Source organism: Neolamprologus multifasciatus, chromosome 14 (assembly GCF_963576455.1).
Source record: "Neolamprologus multifasciatus chromosome 14, fNeoMul1.2, whole genome shotgun sequence".
Lineage (NCBI taxonomy): Eukaryota > Metazoa > Chordata > Actinopteri > Cichliformes > Cichlidae > Neolamprologus > Neolamprologus multifasciatus.
The window spans coordinates 20,537,519-20,556,534 of NC_140452.1; the positions used below are offsets into that span (position 1 = coordinate 20,537,519).

Sequence of the window (19,016 nt, forward strand, 5' to 3'; positions counted from 1 at the left end):
CTGCTTCTTCTTCTTCTTCGGCGTTTAACGGCAGCTGGCATCCTTGTAGATGCATTGCTGCCATCTACTGTTTCAGTCTGCTTATTCCTGCATCTTTCAGGATATTAAAAATCTTCAAACGACGTGTCGACTATAAAATTTGTTGTCGATGATTTTGATAGTCGACGTAATTGTGACTAGTTGACTAATCGTGGCAGCCCTAATGCAAACTCAGTCATTCAGGCCTGAAATATGACAGAAATCACTCAGTTCAGAAAAGAGCTTTAAGGGTTACTCCTAGTAGGCTTTAAAGGGGTAAAGAGTTAAGATAAGTGTTCCAAAGCTTTGATGTAACTCAAATAAGAAATTTACGTAACAACACACTCATAGATAACCATGTTGCTGCTCTGTATTTCTACTAAAATTAGGCATTTGTAGGTATTAACTGAACTATCAGCTGTGTTTATTTCCCCCAGTAGTATATTCTTTTTTTTAAAAATTAAATATCCAATAAAAGACTCTGAGATAGTGCCCGAGTTGTCTAAATGCCTTCTCTTACTTGATTTTATTCCTCTTTAGGCATGAGCAGTTATTTTTCAGCAGCTTTATTCTCTAAAAAAAAAGCTATCCTAAATAAGAGTCAATTATCCATTTGTGCCAAATTGTAAATAATGTTTTCTTAATGCTGGCTTTGTTTGCTTGTTTGAGTTGCCCCCTGGAGATTTCACACGTCAGCTGTAATATCCATTAACAGCTCTGTCACAGCAAAACAGATTAAAGTTAATATTTAAGGAGATTTAATATTCAATCTGACATGTTTGAGACCTAAAATATGATTCAGATTGGTGCATTTTATCTATATGGTCTTTATCCTTTAACCTTAATTGGCTGGTCTTATATAATCCTGATGAGATAATAAGTGCTTCAATACAGACAGGTGCTTGAAGATCTGAAGAGCCTTATCGATACATCTTTAAATACAAACAACTGTTTAGTGCTACACGTGTCTAATTACAATGATCAAATTTATTTTTTTGAAAGCCTCCAAGTAACCCTATGTTCTAGTCAATGAAATAAAAGTCATACACACAATTAAATTCAGACTCAGCTATGCCTCACTTTTAATGCTATTTACAAGTTGCGATTGAACCCAAGAGTGCAAACATACGGGGTGTTAAAGCACTTTGAAAGGCAGTGTGTGAAATACTCTTTATGAAAGTGAAGTAGGTAATAATATGACAAAAATACTTACCTTCCGGTATAAAGGGCCAGGTGGTTGGACAGGAGTATGTACAGTACATTAAAGTGCTGCTGAACAGATATTTCTGACTATATTAACTCATTAACACAGTACCCAAGGATGTATCACTCTGCTAGTGTTTTCAATAGAGCATCACGGGACGAAAAATAGCCACCGTGTATGGATTTTGAAGTTGTTACCAGCAGGTGGGCTACAGTTTTCCAGGACTGTTGTCACACGGACGATTTATTAAGAATGGAAGCTGCAGGGAAAGGCTAATGCAGTGTCAGCTGGACTGGAGGAGTCAGAATAAATCCAAAGAAATAAGCACACTGTGGATCTGCCATGAAGCAAAGGAGCAAGTGCGGCCAGGTAAGAAAAATAACAGCGCGAGGCAACGCTGTATGTCACAGTGAGATCAGGGCTAGCCGCTGGGCCCCAACTGAAGCTTTTCTTGCTTATGCTTCTCCAGCCACTGTAAGATCTGCTGTTTGAGTTCATCATTTGGCCTGATTTGGTCCATTGTCAGAGGACTGCGGTTGAAGGGGTCTGTCTGGTCACTAAAAGGCAGACACAATTAATAAATGGTCATGACTTCTGTATACCAACTTCATAAAGATGAACACATTTTCCATCCATCCATGGAATTTGCATTTTTTTTTCCCACATCTGCGTGGATTCTCTCTAGCTCCTCTGGCTTCCTCCCACAGTCCAAAGAAATGCACGGTTTAACTTAATTGTGACTGGCCATAGGTGTGACTGTGAGTCTGAATTGTGTTTTGTCTGTTAGCCCTGCGATAGACTGGTGACCTGTCCAGGGTGTACCCTGCCTTTCGCCCTATGACCCTGAATTGTTTAAGCAGAAGAAAATGGATGTATGGATGGCTAATTAGATGGCTAAATCTAGCCTGCTTCGCTCTTGCAACAGAGATGTATGTGTTTGTGTACACATGTATAATTAAGGTTATGCTTGTACATCTGCCTCTTTGAAATGATGTGTGTGGAGAAGGGCTGCATTAGTCCATCATCATCTCCCTATTTCTGTCTGTCGATTCTACTTTAAAATAGAACTTAATGTATCGTTTACTGCTGTTAGAGCATCTTCTCAACTTTTAACCAGTGGGCTTGTATGTGTGTTGGGGAAAGAAGTTACTCTGTGTGGGGAGGGCATGATAAATGGTGCAGGAGACATACAGATGCAGATTAAATGTGTTAAAAGAACTAAATTAGTCCTAAATTTAAAACTGGTGGAAAAAAAAAAAAAAACTAAACAAAACAATTTTTGTTATAGGTTACAAAAAATAGCCCAACATATGTTCAGACTTCAAACGGTTTTAGCTGTTCAACTGATTAATTACAGTTGGCTTAATCATTTACAGTTGTATGTGAAAGGTTCTCACATGGGTATAGTCAACCTTTTTTATCACACCGGAAGAGGGAAAGAAACTTCCACATATGTCTGGATCATATAGGTTATGGTTATGGGCCATCTCACAGATGAATCATCAGACAGTGTAGCGATCATCCAAACAGAATACAGTCATGTAAAAAAATAAGGTTTTTACAAGACACACCCTATAATTGCCAATTTGTAAAGCCACTTTTAACAGCAATAACTTAATGAATCATTTTTTTCTGCATGACTATCCGTGTCTTGCATTGTAGAGGAAGTTTGGCCTACTATTCTGTGCAACTGTGCTTCAGCTCCTTAAAATTTGTAGTATCTGTTTATGTACAGCTCTCTTAAGTTCATGATACGCCAGTTCAATCAGGCTGAGGTGTGGACTTTGACTGGTCCACTGCAACACCTTTATTCTTTTCTTTTTCAACCATTCTGTCATAGATTTGCTGCTGTGCTTGACACCATTGTCATGTTGCATTACCCAGTTTAGCCTAGCTTTATCTGTCAGACAGATGGCCTCACATTTGACATAATATTTTGATATACAGAGGAGTTCACAGTTGACTCAGTGACTGCAAGATGCTTAGGCCCAGTGGCTGCGAAACAAGACCAAATGATTATCTCTCCCCCACCGTGCCTGACAGTTGAAATGAGGTGTTTGGTTTTCACCAAGCCTGGCGCTGTGTACAGTGGGGCAAAAAAGTATTTAGTCAGCCACCGATTGTGCAAGTTCCCCCACTTAAAATGATGACAGAGGTCAGTAATTTGCACCAGAGGTACACTTCAACTGTGAGAGACAGAATGTGAAAAAAAAATCCATGAATTCACATGGTAGGATTTGTAAAGAATTTATTCGTAAATCAGGGTGGAAAATAAGTATTTGGTCACCTCAAACAAGGAAAATCCCTGGCTCTCACAGACCTGTAACGTCTTCTGTAAGAAGCTTTTCTGTCCCCCACCCGTTACCTGTATGAATGGCACCTGTTTGACCTCATCATCTGTATAAAAGACACCTGTCCACAGCCTCAACCAGTCAGACTCCAAACTCCGCCATGGCCAAGACCAAAGAGCTTTCGAAGGACACCAGGAAAAGAATTGTAGACCTGCACCAGACTGGGAAGAGTGAATCTACAATAGGCAAGCAGCTTGGTGTGAAAAAATCAACTGTGGGAGCAATCATCAGAAAATGGAAGACATACAAGACCACTGATAATCTCCCTCGATCTGGGGCTCCACGCAAGATCTCATCCTGTGGGGTCAAAATGATCATGAGAACGGTGAGCAAAGATCCCAGAACCACACGGGGGGACCTGGTGAATGACCTGCAGAGAGCTGGGACCAAAGTAACAAAGGTCACCATCAGTAACGCACTACAACGGCAGGGAATCAAATCCCGCAGTGCCAGACGTGTTCCGCTGCTGAAGCCAGTGCATGTCCAGGCCCGTCTGAAGTTTGCCAGAGAGCACATGGATGATACAGCAGAGGATTGGGAGAATGTCATGTGGTCAGATGAAACCAAAGTAGAACTTTTTGGTATAAACTCAACTCATCGTGTTTGGAGGAAGAAGAATACTGAGTTGCATCCCAAGAACACCATACCTACTGTGAAGCATGGGGGTGGAAACATCATGCTATGGGGCTGTTTTTCTGCCAAGGGGACAGGACGACTGATCCGTGTTAAGGGCAGAATGAATGGGGCCAAGTATCGTGAGATTTTGAGCCAAAACCTCCTTCCATCAGTGAGAACTTTGAAGATGAAACAAGGCTGGGTCTTCCAACATGACAATGATCCAAAACACACCGCCCGGGCAACAAAGGAGCGGCTCCGTAAGAAGCATTTGAAAGTCCTGGAGTGGCCTAGCCAGTCTCCAGACCTCAACCCCATAGAAAATCTGTGGCGGGAGTTGAAAGTCCGTGTTGCTCGGCGACAGCCCCAAAACATCACTGCTCTTGAGAAGATCTGCATGGAGGAATGGGCCAAAATACCAGCTACTGTGTGTGCAAACCTGGTAAAGACCTATAGTAAACGTTTGACCTCTGTTATTGCCAACAAAGGTTATGTTACAAAGTATTGAGTTGTATTTTTGTTATTGACCAAATACTTATTTTCCACCCTGATTTACGAATAAATTCTTTACAAATCCTACCATGTGAATTCATGGATTTTTTTTTCACATTCTGTCTCTCACAGTTGAAGTGTACCTCTGGTGCAAATTACTGACCTCTGTCATCATTTTAAGTGGGGGAACTTGCACAATCGGTGGCTGACTAAATACTTTTTTGCCCCACTGTATTATGATCAAACATCTCCACTTTGGTCTCATCTGTCCAAAAGACATTGTTCCAGACGTCTTGTGATTTCTTTAGATGCATTTTTGCAAACCTAAGCTGTGTTGCAATGTTCTCTTTAAAGAGAAGATGCTTCCTCCTGGTAGCCCTTACAAACAAACCATACTTGTTCATTTTTCCCCCCTAAAGGGAAGGAGTAAATAATCGGTTCATTTTTGTTTGTTAGCAGTGGAGCATCTACAGTTTTCAAGATACTATTTTGTGTGATGGTAGACAAGATGATAGATACCATCACAAAAGCTCAGTGTGATTTAATTTTGTTGAAAACTGAGTCAAGGTCATACCAAATGTGAAAAATCCATAAAAACTTACTGACTTACCCACAACTTTTTATGGATCGTTTTCAAATCTCACAATATATTAGGCCTTGGAGGACACGAGTGACATGAGGGGCAATCACCCCCCCCCCCCCACACACACACACACAGAGCCATATAGGTTCAGATCTTTTTTACCCCTTAATAACAAACACCTTCATTTAGAAACAGCATATGATGTTCACTTGTGCTATTTTTGTCTAATATTTAAATTTGCTTAATGATCTGAAACATTTCAGTGTGACAAACATACAAAAAAAGGAAATTAAGAAGGGTTCAAACACATTTTCACACCATTATAAATGCTTCAGACCAACAAACTGCCAAAACATCTCATTTTACAGCAGCGGCCATGCTTGCTTATGATCAATCAGTCAATTGCCTTTAATTAGCAGCACTTAGCTGCTACTTGGAACATGGAAGCAGGGTGAGGGTGTTCTCATTTTTTCACAAGAAACGTTTTTTTTTTTTTTTTGTTGTTTTTTTACATGACTGTACTTTCTGGATACAGTTAATTCTGGGCTTTGTAAAAAGGAACAAACCTGAGGAGGTGTCTTGCTATAGTTGAGCGGTCTACTGTTACATTGGAAGAGGGGAGAAGAACAGGGTCCAGCATCAGGGTGGACATGATGGGATCCAAGAATTCATCTGGAGCATCTGCATACGTCTCCTCTTCCTGCTGCTGTCTGTCTGCATGAGACTAAATAGAAGCACAATGGAAACAAACATTCTTGAGTACCTCCTATGTTATTCACAACTGAACTCTAGAATCATAATTTAAAAAGATTTGTACTATTAATATTTTTAAAGATGTTTCTTTTATTACTCTGATAGCCTCTCCAAGTAAAATGATACCTTTATTTTATCAGCGAGGAGTCCAAAAGCTACAATCATATCCCCAGGCTTGTTGATCTTTTTCAATACTCTAATGGTCTGGGAGAAAAGAGTAGGAGAATACGATCGGCCATCCTTTGGGACAGTGGCACAGAAATTCTCCTCATCGCTGTTGGAGAAACAAAGCAACAGTGTGTTTCAGGATCTAATTTAACAGGGATTACAATTAAAGACATGTAAGGAAACTGATCTTTTTCTCTGTAGAAGAATGTTTTAAACATACCCCAGGTTTAGGTAGATTGTGCAGATGTCAGAAACGAGCTGCTGAGGTTTGAAGTCAAACTCACTGAAGTCCTTGACTTTAAGAGCGCCCATTTTAGGACCCGCCAGGTGCTGCAGGAAGTAGTTAAGCATGGAGATGATCCTCTCAGCCAGGAATGGGTGCACAAAGATACCCTTAATTTCTGAGAAAGAGAAAAAAAAAAGAAAAGCAAAAGGCAGAAATAATCACAGTGAATGGATGAGGACAACAATTAAATGGGTTCATGAGTGTAGTGTAAAGGGTATGATGTGTAGCGGTCTTTTCTTCCTGACCTGAGGTGAGGAAGGCCAGTGTGCCGATGGTCTCATTGGACATGATGTTGTGGAAGCGTCCCAGCTGTCCAAACATCTGCAGGCTGGACTCTTTCTCTCTTCTGGCATCAGGGGCCAGGCCTTCCCAGTCCCCTCGATCCCTCTCCAGCTGCAGAATCTTGATTTTACTCAGGTACTACAGAGGAAAAAAGATTCAGATGAAAAACTGAGTCTAAATCACATCAAAATATCTTTAAAAACAATAAAGTTATTAACCCTTTAAGACCTACCATAGAACCAAGTCCGCCAGAGCTTATATTATATTTTTACATGCTGTAGTGCCATTTTTGGGAGCATTTCAAGTTGCTATACATCAATACAACCATTATAGGCCAAATTTTAATAATATGTATGCATTAAGTGTATAGTAATTACATAAATTGCAAAAAAATTGAAAATTGTTTTTGTTTTTTTAAACATATATTTCTAGTTAGAGAAATTTAAGAGGCTTATCCCTCAAAACTGTAAATACAAAAAAGTTGCACAAAGTAGTTTCCCACCACAGGAAATTTATTTTTAGTGTCTTCATAGTTTTATTTTTGGAATACACCAATTTTTATATACTGCAGGAAAAATGAAAATACATATTATAATGCAAATTTGCAATAAAACAGCATCAAAATAAACTATTTCCAGCAGTGCAATTTGAGTCCTAAGCATCCCAGAAACAACACAGAAAGTCATAAAGTCAAACATAACTTTTAAAAACACCAGTATAGGCTCATAAGGCTCTGATGGTAAAAAACTACATCTCCGCAAATTACGTCACTTCCGGTTTCGGCAGGTCTTGGGAGTCATGGTGGACATGCGATACTTCGTGTTGATGGATGTAGGAAGTGTTACAAACAGCTGATTGGATCGGCAAAGCGTGTTTTTGGAATATTATGTTTTTGTTGCTGCAAGTGCTTTTTATGCAGTTTTTGCAAAGCTATATGTGGAACGAAACTGTGACCTAGGACAAGCTGATGGCATAAGATGTAAGTACAACTCCTCCGGTTTCATATGCAAAAAAAAATTATTGCTCTAGCTTACGTGGTTGCAGTGCTACCGGGATTTAAAAATTGTTACGCAAAACAGAGCGTGCCCACTGCGACCGGCTTTAAAGGGTTAATAATGATGCTACCATAGAACAGTTTTAGAAAGAGATATGCAGCAGATGACAAGTACTGATAGATTTAACTAGATTTCACCATCAGAATATTGTATAATGTCAGAATAATATTCCAACAATGTTCAGAAAACATCACATAATACAGAACCAAGGCTGAAGGTTGTGAAGTCAAAATACATCATGGTCTCACCTGAATGGCCTCATCCAATAGGAAGATGGCATCATTCATCAGTAAATTGAGGAACCTGAGGAAAAGAGGGGGGTTCATGGCCTCCAGGTTTTCAGATGCATAGTTGGCCAAATGCTGAAATAAAACATACCAAACTAAATTAAACACATTTATGCCAGTTTGCAGGTATGCACTATCCATTTGTTCCCTTATTATGACTACATGGTTAAAAGGGTTTATACCAGCATGTGTTAAGTGTTAAGCAATTAATTTTATGTTAAAAACTAAGGAAAAACTTTCCACTTTCACTCTGTCTCTTAAGCAGTAAGTGGTTCTTCATTGCTGGCTAGCTCCCCTGAAACAGGAAAATCCACCTGTTGGCCGTAATGATGGGGTGTGTAGAGCACTTTATAAAGAGAATAGTGTGGAGAAGAGAGCAAATCAGCTGCCCCAGTGGTTCGTTGACTGAATTCGACACTGTCCCCGCCTTGTGTGACTTTTTCCACTCAGTGGAATCAGTGCTGGTGGAGCAGATCACCACAAGATGCGAGCAGCACTACGTCGTGCCATTTTAAGGTGCGATTTAACCCCCAGTTAAATGAAAGTACAATCATCACACATCTAACATCTGAAATTTATATCAAGAACATCAACATTACCTTGATGCTCTCTCTGTAGATGTCTTTTCCCCACATGTATTTAAGAGCTGGATACATAGGCCTTCTGTAGTTGAATTTCTGTTCAAACTGATGAGGATCACCTGGGGGGGGGAGAGAGACCAGAGGAAACCTTAAACCCCGCATGTTTCAGCTCTCCTTCCTGTTTGCTTACACCTCAGAGTTTATCTCTTTATCTTGTTGTGCAGAGCACGTCCAGGTGAGCACACAAAACCTAGCTTCTTCACTGTTCACAAAAAGACCCTAAATAATACTACGCCTCACCAAGCCATCTCTTTTCATCACAGATGGTCTTAGTAACAGTTGACAGTTAACTTAACAGGAATGTTAACAAACAGCTGTTTCAGCTTTCCACCTACAGATCTTTAGAATGAAGAAAGTCTAAACTCTGTTGTACCTGTGAATTCAATGTCTACAAACACAGTAATGAGGGCCTCAGCCAGCTGGGGTGCGTGTCTATAGGAGCAGAAAACTCTTTCTCTCTGGAACACGATTGGCTGAGCAGCACCAGGGGTCACCGGCTCCATGTGGGGCATCACTGCCTCCAAAACCTCGGCAAGCTTTGCTCTTAAATGAGGGTTCTTCATCCTGTTGTCCAAACAAGACATGACAAATCTGAACGACTCTTCATTTCATCTGACTGAAATCACAGACATGATCGAAAATGTCACTGACCTCTCAACGTTACCCATGAAGACAGTAATAAAGTTTAGGATCTGCTCTAGACTTTCTGCAGAAGTCTCCAGGATGTCTTCTGCAAACCGACGAAGGAAGATGAAAAAATCTCCCAAATTTTCTGCAAAAAACTCTGACAGATAAAATGCAGATTAATGACTATCGTGTGAAATGCTCAATATTATTGAGACGAGTGACTAAAAACTGCGATATTGCATGCACAGATGCAGTCATTTCAAACCAGTCTGTAGTGTCTGCTGTGAATGAATCGCATGTACAAAAGCTTGCAGTGATTTACAAACTCACACCTTGAACTTTGACAACAAAAACGCAATTAAATGATCAGTGATGTTATTTATTACATGCCGGTGGGGTGTGGTAACATTCCGTCAAAATGATGTTTGCATGACGTTTTATGAAGTGGGGTAAGGCTTTTTAACACAATGTTCACACCTTCAAATTTAAGGAGGCGAAAGAAAAACACCTGATCCAACTCAATCCTGAGAAAATTAAGAGAAATTAAAAGGCTGAACATGTTGGCCCAGTATGACAAAAAGTAAACCTGAGTGTTTCACCCCATTGTATTTACTGTATAGTGAAATATCTGACGTACCAGGTACATAGCAGAGCATCGTGTTCTGCACGGAGGGCAGGGGAAAACTGAGTGCTACATGTTCAGGCCCCTGGTTCCCCATACTGAGCTGAACGAGCAGAGCAGCAGTGGAAGCTTGTAGGTTAAGGCAACATTGCAGCATGGCAGGTTGTGTAGTGGCAGCTTTGGTTGAGAGATAAACAATCATCAGACGCTCAAACTGCTCCAGGAGCTGCTCCGACATTGGGCTGCCTGTTCGCTGGGCCTCCTGCCACGTCACCTGGAGCCGGTGGAGAGACTGGCTCATCTTCACCATCTGCTCATGGAGTCTGCATGCATAATGTGTGCATGCAGACACAATGGGAACAAGATAACACACGTTGGAAGTCTCAGTATTCTCTTTAGCTTCTATATGGAAAAGATCTGTGTTTGTCTGACTGTGTTTACCTGTGAAAGCCTAGATGCTGGGTGAGTTGTGTGAGGATGAGGTTTTCAGTCAGAAGGCTGTAGGACTGCGCCGACTCCATCGGCTGCTGGGGAGGCACGGGGATCAGGCAGGTCTCCTTGTCAAGACCTGACATAAGAAAAAGTGGACAGTTTATTTATTACCAGAGGTGTTAAATTAACAATCTTGAAACCATTATAAATAAGGGTCACTGACATCCAGTACACTGACCTCTTGCATGCACATTGCGATTCCTCCTCTCTTCCTCACTCAGCTCTTTGAGTGCACAGTAGGTTGGGTTGAAGGTGAGCAGTTTAGGTGAACGTGGCCTGCAGAAGGGCTGGCACAGCTTCAGCAGAGCTGCACCCAAGTTCAAGAAAAATGCATCTGAGGCGTACATCTGAAAGAAGATCTCCGGCATCTGATTGGCCCAGATCTTGGCTCGGCCAGCATTAGCTTGCAGGCAGCTGCCCAACCAGGTGAGCAGCAAGTGGCGGGTCTCACCAGACCGTTGGAGTAAGTTTTTCAAGATTTGGTGCAGCTTGTCATGAAACTGGCCCATAAACTGCAAACCAGTGAGAGAAGAAAAGGTCATTGACTCTGGTGTATTTTCAGTTTGGCAAACAGGCAAACAAATCAGGAGCAGCAAATGAAAAAGAAAGCGTTTACCTGGTGGATGTTGGCCTCTTGGACCTTTGTTTCCTGGGCGCTGGAGCGGGAAGGGTTCAGGAAGTAGCCGTGCCCTTCTACCACACCTGGGGTTTTTAGCAAGCAGGATATATTGAACACTGTCCCCAGCAGGCTCTTCTGGTACTGTAAACCATTAGCTGGGTCTTTGGGCTGGATGTGTTCAACGAGTACCTGTGAACATAGAATAAAGAGGATTTAAAATTGTCTGCTGTTGTCTGAGGGTGCACAACATTACCACAACATTCGCTAAAAGTCTGTCTCTGTACCTTGGCAATATCTTTATGGTGGCTGAAATAGAGGAGAACATCCAGGTAGGAGTAGAGAAGAGGCTGGCACAGGTCCAAGTCCTTGACACGTCCCTGGAAGATGTCGAACACTGGTACTATAACCTCCTCAAAAGTCCGCACCTCCTGATCAGACAGCAGGCCAGCAATGACCTCCTCCACAAATTCAACCACTTCGTCTGGATCTGAATCACAGCAGAGACATTTAGGCAGAAAACTTTACACATAACACTTAAAACTTTACTCAAAACTCAAGACAAAACATTTGGGCCCAGTCCATGACCTACGTGCTCCATTGAAGCTTTCCAGCAGCAGGTCCAGAAGTTGTTCGTAGACATTCTGGCTGATATAGATCTCTGGTGTGAGCAGGACTGTTCGTGTGTTAGAAACGGTCAGATTCTTACAGCGAACAGCAAACGAAAGTAACTTCTCTGGTACCTTTGTGATCTGGAGGTGAGATAAAAAGAAAGTGAATGAATTATGGAAAAGTGTGGGTTATTTTTATGTTCCAATTACTTAGAATACTCTATTAACAGATGGCCATCTCTAAAAATAGTACCACTAAAGAGCGACAATTACAATCATGCAGAGGGGGGAGAAAAAACAAAAACCACGTTACCTCTTCCTTAGCCCTCTGATAACAAGCAAAAAGGTAAGGGATGGCACATTTCTCTCCAGCATCCCGGTCAGCAGACAGGTTAACAGCACTGCATGACGTCATATAGATGAGCTGGTTTCCCGGCTCTAGCAGCAGCAGACGGTTAAAAAGAGCCTGGAGGACAAAAGAAGAAGCATCACTGACACAAATCAGTCTGACCAACACATTTCGAAAGCCCCTAAAACAATGAAGTCTTCATATCAGGCATTTTCTTTATGAAAATCAATTTTTATGCAAAGCGTCAAAATGTAATGTTTTTGCATCTGATGGAATATGAGGTTTCTTCAGCCACTTTGCCAGACATGTAGAGGTTCACGGTAAGGTGAGAAATGAGACGGAAGAAAAAAAGTGATAAGATTAAAAACACTTTATTGACATTTGACCTGTTCTATGTTGTCCATGTCCAGCCAGTCCTGCCCATCTAGATCTGCAGCCATCTCCTCCAGGTAAACACACCGAGGAGGGATCCCATTACCTCCTCTCAGACTAGGGTCACCTAGGGGGAAAAGTTCATAAAATAAAGTCAATTAAGATGTTTTTACACATGGCAACTTATTATCTCTTAGACTACGTGCACTGAATTAACTGGTGCTGAGAAATAGATCAACAGTCCAACAAATAACTGCTATATTTCCTCAACATCATCACTCATCCCTGAGCAGTGGTGGAGAGACTCACACAATAAGACCTCACAGTAGGGATGGTTTTTATATTGTCTTAAAAGGTGCTGAGTCATTTGTTACTCACAGGACACAGCAAATCAAGACAGTGTGCTGCATCCAATAATACCTCTAATAACAGAGCTCGGTACTATTTAGGAAAAACACACTCATCACCCAGCACCTGACTGCCTTTTAGATCAAAAGAAGGAAAATTAGCTGACAATATGGCATGCAAGACTTTAGTCTGCACAAGCCTCTCACGCACAAGGTTTTAAATAGTCCTACCTTAGGTATTTAGTATTCAAAGGTATTGGTGATAGCTGACCAATCAAAGCAAATTCTATATCATTTTCACACTGATGCATTTAATTGATGTCATTATTACGAGGTTTACATTATAGTGAATCTGCATTGCTATAGTTCCGTGTCTCCCCTCCAGATATAACACACTTACAACACAGATTTGACCAAGCGAGCACATAAGTTTGTTCACCATTTTTGACCTGCTTTGAATTAGATGTGTGTGGAGCTGATCCATCATCATCATCAAATGAGAGAGAATGGAGTATTTCTAACTCTGGGGCTGATTTTTAAATCAGAGCTTAACATGACTGAATTTGCAGAGACACTCCTTTATCTCATCTACTTAAGTTTTTTCCCCCCTGTTGGTGTTTCTGTGGGTTAAAAACTTGGCCGTGTGTGGGTATAACCTGGAAAGAGCACAGGAGACGGCTGAGGACAGCCAGCAAATGTTATAACCTAATACCATTTTAGCTGTTTGCCTCATATCCGCCCACTCAAGTTATTACTTACAGTAAAGCTAAATCAATCAGTGTTACATGTCAGTGTTTGAACATGCCTTTATATTGGAAGTGAGATGTATAATCCTGGTGTGTGTGTGTGCTTCTCTTCCACACATCCATCTTTTGTTTTTTCTGTGTCACGGCCACACACTGTGCAACATGGTGGGTGGATAGTCCTAAAATAATGGGTGCATGTTAAGCTCCTCTGACTGCCACCCAGCAGCGATGCTATTGGTCATCGGCAATGCCATTGGGGGTTTAGCATAACTGGACTCTGAATCAATCGGCCAACCCTAGTAGGGCTTAAGTCCCACAGATACAGCCCAAATTATTTTAAAAAGTTTAAAGTTTAGATATCAGCATGTGACAAAAATCATACAGCCAGCCAGGATTAGGAGCTAGAAGTACTGCAGCAGTGAAACCTCTATGGTATGACTCTCACAGAGCCCTAATTTCAACAATGGTGGGTCAGTCTGAAATTAACTGATGAGGGAAAGAATGGTCATTTCAAAATTGATATAATGCATTTAATTTTTTTTACCTTTTTGGCCCTTTTTTGAGTTTAGAAACCACAAACAATACTAAGAAGTAACATGAATAGATGTTTTGATCCATATTATCCATACTGAGTTAATACCCAGGGGCCGTGCAAATCACAGTCAACTTACTGTTGTCCAGAGTGATGAGAAATATTCGCTGGATCATGTGATTGACATTGAGCTGCTCGCACAGCTCCTGCCGGGACCGGAAGGAGCGGCTAATCTCTGCCACAGAGTCATCATTGTCATCAACACTGTCTGAAACCGAGTTTTCTGACTCCGACTGGCTCTCACCCGAGTCCTCCACTGTGAAAGCACATACAAAAGCCAAACATGAAGCAGCAGGTTAGCATGACACAGAAAGTCCAATAAATTAATATTTTGGCTAGTTTAAAAATAGATAAATCTCATCCGTGCTACAAACTGGTGATAAAACTGCCTTTTTCGAACAAAAAGAAAATCGAGAAAAGTTTCTAGGATCTAAAAAATGATCTTGACTGATGGCTAAAAATCAGGGGGCAAGTTATAGAAGGGCGTAAAACTGCTTCCATCTTGACATTTTTCACTGTATGAAATGTCATTAAGAAATGCAATTAATGGGACAGAGGACGATCTGAAAGACCAAGAAAACTCTCAAAAATACTCTCTGATACAGAAGTGGTGGTGCACCGTTTTCATGCGAAGCCCTTTGGTATAAATAACATGAATTTGGAAACACAGTGTGAGAAAAATCATCTTATTGTTCATGAAGTGATACATAGGTAACACTGGAACCCTGCTGTGTGCAGCGGCTTTCAAGAGAAATCACTAGAAAAAAAACTTGCCTGGAATTTCATCACAAAAATCAACATCTGAGATAAACAAGTTACTCTGGAAGCAAATGCTGTGACTGTTGCATGGGGATATCCTCCTTTGGGGCGGAGCTGCATGATTTACAGAAAATGCACAGATGCAGGCATGCAGTTGCTAAGGTCCATTTGGGTCTACTGATAGAAATGTTGTCATTGGGCAGTAAGCAGAAAGATCCATTCCTAAATTTTTTTTTGTGATAGCGTGGAGTCATCTGTCAAGACTTTCTATTACAATGTGCATTAACTACACCTGTGCCTCTGGGGCGGACTTCAAGCCGACCTTATTAACGTATACCAGGACTAGCTAGTCATCAGCAGTGTCTGCAGCTGTCCACACAACAGAGTATAATCAACTTTTACATATCAGCACACTCAGACAAGCTGGCTTCTATAAAAGGACGTGACCTATGATTATCTACCTCAAAGCACACACACACTACACACTTTAATTCCAGACAACGTTAGAAGTTGGGATTCTGTCCAAAGTAACACACAACACAAATCAGTCTACTTCAGATATGTTCTGACTGCTTCTTATACTGTATGAAATGGGATCATTCTACTCACGTGGTGGTTGAGTAGAAAGCTGTTGAGGTTTCTGGCCTGATGCAAACTGTTTGGCATCAGCCAGTGAGCTGAAGAGGGCAGCAAAGGGGTTGCGGGAGATGTTCTGGTTGTTGTTGCCCTGGTCAGTCATCTCATTGGGGCTCAACACTTACTCCATCCAAGATCCCAGCTCTAGGGACTAGATATCTTTTAAAAAAAAAAAAAAAGGGCAGATGGCAATTTCAACACACTTAAATGGACAGTATCGTCATCACACACAAACAAGTGTATTTTTGTTTAGTTTGGTCACTGTTATTTTGATTTAATATGCAGATCTTCATGGTGTTGGCCACTTTACCAAACTCATCTGTCCAGCACACTCAAGTTCAACATGTTTTACTGTCAGCACGTTGTTGCCTTCAGGGTACAGTTACACAACCTCAAGTACTATTAAAGAAGGCAGAGCCTTAAGGGAACCAGTAGCTCTGCTTTAATTTGTCACATGACTGTCTGGAGGCTAAATGCACTTTTTGCACCTTAGTCACACCTCCCTCTGCACCTCCCTCATCTCTCCCTACAAATATATTCTGAAAATGACACAATTAACATTCCTTTTAATCTTAAGTTGTTAAATTGCAAACACTGGCTTAAAATAACATCTTGCTATTTAGGGCTTCTCGCAACATTTTTGGTTTTAGTGTATTTATCTTACATATCTTACATATTAAGCTATAGCTCTTTTGCACACATCTCTTTTTCAAATCTCCATGTTTTGTCTCCTTTTCTGTCTTCATTTATTTATTTGTATTTATATGTTCTATTTCTATTGTATATATTCATCAGCATCTGTGGGTGGACAGCAAAGAAAGAATTTCATTGCACAGAGGAATGCCTTTTTCTCTTGTGACACATGACAATAAACACTTTGAATCTTGAATCTTAGTTTCACAGCTTAATGGTCATCATAACTTTCTTTTCATCTTTACAAGGTAATAGAGTTATTAAATATTATAGGTAGTAAATATTTCAGTGTATTACATTTAAACAGCAATAATTTCCTACATAGAAAAACTACTAGTGCCCACCAAGGACATGTTTTTTTTTTCTACTTAATATAAAAGTGTCATATAATGGTATTATTCCTACAGCAACGCCATGACTTTAAGCTCCTTGACACACACAACAATGAGACGAGGCATACTGTATATGAGAGCAAGAGCTGTATGTAAGACTCCAGTGACAATTTAGTCAAACTGGAGCTCCAACAAAGCCAAATATTCAAGAAAACTGTTCCTGCTTAAGGTGGAAACAACAAACTTGTTTCACCACTTGAGGGAAAAACACAGTGAAGTACTACCAGACTATAAAGGAAGAGATTCAAGCAGCTGGTGATGTGAAACCCAAAAATAATTATGACACCTTGTTTCAGTGGGTTCACACTTTGAATTAGGTAGTACATCATCAGTGACAGGAACTTGATGCAAAAGAAGGGCAAAGAATGCCCTTCATTTACTTATAGTTATAAATACACCTGACTGCAAGCATCAATAAAACTTTTAGTATGTTGTTTTTTCATCATACATATCATTACTGCAAACTGTCTTGAAATACTCAGCATCTCAAACTGAGTGGCTTGGAGACACTGTTCGAGTGAAAAGGCTGAGGTGGTTTGGACATGTGCAGAGGACGGATAGTGGATATATCGGATAAAAGGTTTTGCACATAGAGCTGCCAAGCAAGGAGAAAAAGAGGAAGACCACAGAAGAGTTTCATGGATGCAATGAAGGACCGGCAGATGGCTACTGTAACAGAGGAAGAGGAGGATGCAAGGAATAGGGTGAGATGGTGATAGATGATCCCCTGTGGTTTCCCCCTACAGGGAGCAACCTGAAGAAGCAGCAGCAGCAAATGTTCTTGAAACATCATGATATAATTTTTAAGGGCATATCGCCCACCCCCAATTTAAACTGAATAGATCTGTACTAATTCAGATGAATTTTAGTCTACAATAATACTGCACTTTGCAAGTTCTCATCGACACCCACAAGAAGCCTAAAACAAGTATTTATATGCAAATGCCTTCAACACATTCACTCCTGCATGCTGTTTCAATACTGCAGTGCTATGAGACAGATACCATATAGAAGGATTTCACTTTGACTGTAACTGTATTTTTTGATTATTAAAGTTTTGCACCCTCAAATTGCATTTTAAATATCTTTAAATCATCTGTAGTCACTATTTTTCCTCTATAAAAGTAACACAACGCGGATCAACGAGGTTTAAAGAAGATGGTAAGCTGTCTAAATGGGCACTTGTTGTTATTACTATAAAACAGAGTGTACCTCCACGTGTATTAGACATCGTGAGATGATAACCTGGGACAAAAAGGTCGTGGTCTGCTGAACCCTACTTTCTGATGATGTTAGAAAGTTTTTAGCACGACAAACAGTAACTCAGTAACATTAACAGTAACATATGGACTGACCGCCTGTCTAGGTAGAGCTCACCTCTTCCGCAGATTACAGTTGCTGTGCATAGTCAGGTTTATCAGTTCAGCACCTTACAGCCTTAACTCTGACCACTTTACGAAGACTACTTCCCAGCTAGTCACCTTTATGCTGTTCTCAGAGAGTCACATCACCCGTTAGCCGTGTTAGTGCGCAGAAGATGAGCTGCTTGACGGTTTTGTGCTAACTAGCTAGCAGGTGGAGCTAGCAGCCCTGACCGCCCTGCTGGTGCTGCTGCTGCTAAGCTGAGCTGTCATGGGGTCACCAAGGCTCGATTTCAACTTTAATTTCATAAACTCAAATGAGGATTTCAGGTATTATCAACCTAAATAATATATACAAACGATAAAGACGGCTGTCGTACCTGTTTGACGAGAAGTAATGTGTATTTTGAGTTTTAAAATTGCTTCTACGAAACCAATGCCAGTTCCTCAGTAAATAGTAAACGTTTTCTTCTTTTTCCTAAACGGCTGCTGCGAGCTGTATCACTCCGTCGGCGCCACCGTTCGGTCAGGAGTGATTATTGCGTAGGGGAATTTCTTAATTCACTTACTTGATCTCATAAGAGGGGTGTTGGAAATGCGAAGACGCAAGGCATTGTGAATGTGTATTAGTTTCAATATCTGGGCTCAACCATCCAAATCAGCAGTGGGTGCACAAGAGAGATGAAGAAGAGACTGCGAGTGGTACTGGACAAAGGATTTTGAATATGGAACTCCCAGGCAGGAGGAAAAGAGAAAGACCACAGAGAAAAATAATATTTTATTTTTTGCAATCTATAAGTTTAAAAAAAATTAGTCATTATGGCCTTAAAATTGGAATTTCAAGTTTTCTCAATTCCACCTTATTTTCTCAAACATTTGGGTTAGTAAGTTTAAAAAAAATGACTTGCTAACAAATTATGTTTTGACGTTTTTTCAGCACTCTGCTGGTGGTAAACACCTGTTTTCAGTCTATTTATTTCCAAACTTTACATTCTTCCTTTTACACGTTTTGACAGTTTATAAAACCATAGTACACCTTTCTGATATCTTTTCAGAGCCTGTATTG

At 40.7% G+C, this 19,016-nt stretch overlaps 1 protein-coding gene across 2 annotated transcripts; it reads right to left on the reverse strand.

Moving 5' to 3' along the window:
* ube4a (ubiquitination factor E4A (UFD2 homolog, yeast)) lies at positions 1-18,462 on the reverse strand. Of its 2 annotated transcripts, none has more exons than XM_085184112.1 (20): positions 18,331-18,462; positions 15,478-15,663; positions 14,189-14,365; positions 12,439-12,551; positions 12,017-12,169; positions 11,685-11,844; positions 11,380-11,582; positions 11,093-11,284; positions 10,655-10,988; positions 10,426-10,552; positions 10,000-10,307; positions 9,387-9,519; positions 9,109-9,299; positions 8,694-8,794; positions 8,056-8,169; positions 6,716-6,890; positions 6,405-6,585; positions 6,143-6,290; positions 5,830-5,987; positions 1-1,779 (listed from the first exon to the last, which is right to left on the reverse strand). In XM_085184112.1, exons 2-20 carry the CDS (start codon positions 15,605-15,607, stop codon positions 1,644-1,646), a joined length of 3,234 nt encoding a protein of 1,077 aa, XP_085040238.1. In that variant the 5' UTR covers positions 15,608-15,663; positions 18,331-18,462; the 3' UTR covers positions 1-1,643. The 2 variants fall into 2 exon arrangements, with proteins under 2 accessions (XP_085040238.1, XP_085040239.1); XM_085184113.1 differs by lacking the exon at positions 18,331-18,462 and adding an exon at positions 17,967-18,322.
* Between the last annotated feature and the right edge of the window lie 554 nt (positions 18,463-19,016).

Excerpts from the sequence above, each read along its gene's own strand:
- ube4a (XM_085184112.1), bottom strand. The coding sequence starts at position 15,607 with ATGACTGACCAGGGCAACAACAACCAGAACATCTCCCGCAACCCCTTT. Across the intron at positions 9,520-9,999 it reads GATGCTCTGCTATGTACCTG|AGTTTTTTGCAGAAAATTTG; the intron begins GTACGTCAGATA and ends TTTATCTGTCAG. Across the intron at positions 5,988-6,142 it reads TCCTCGCTGATAAAATAAAG|TCTCATGCAGACAGACAGCA; the intron begins GTATCATTTTAC and ends GCTTCTATTTAG.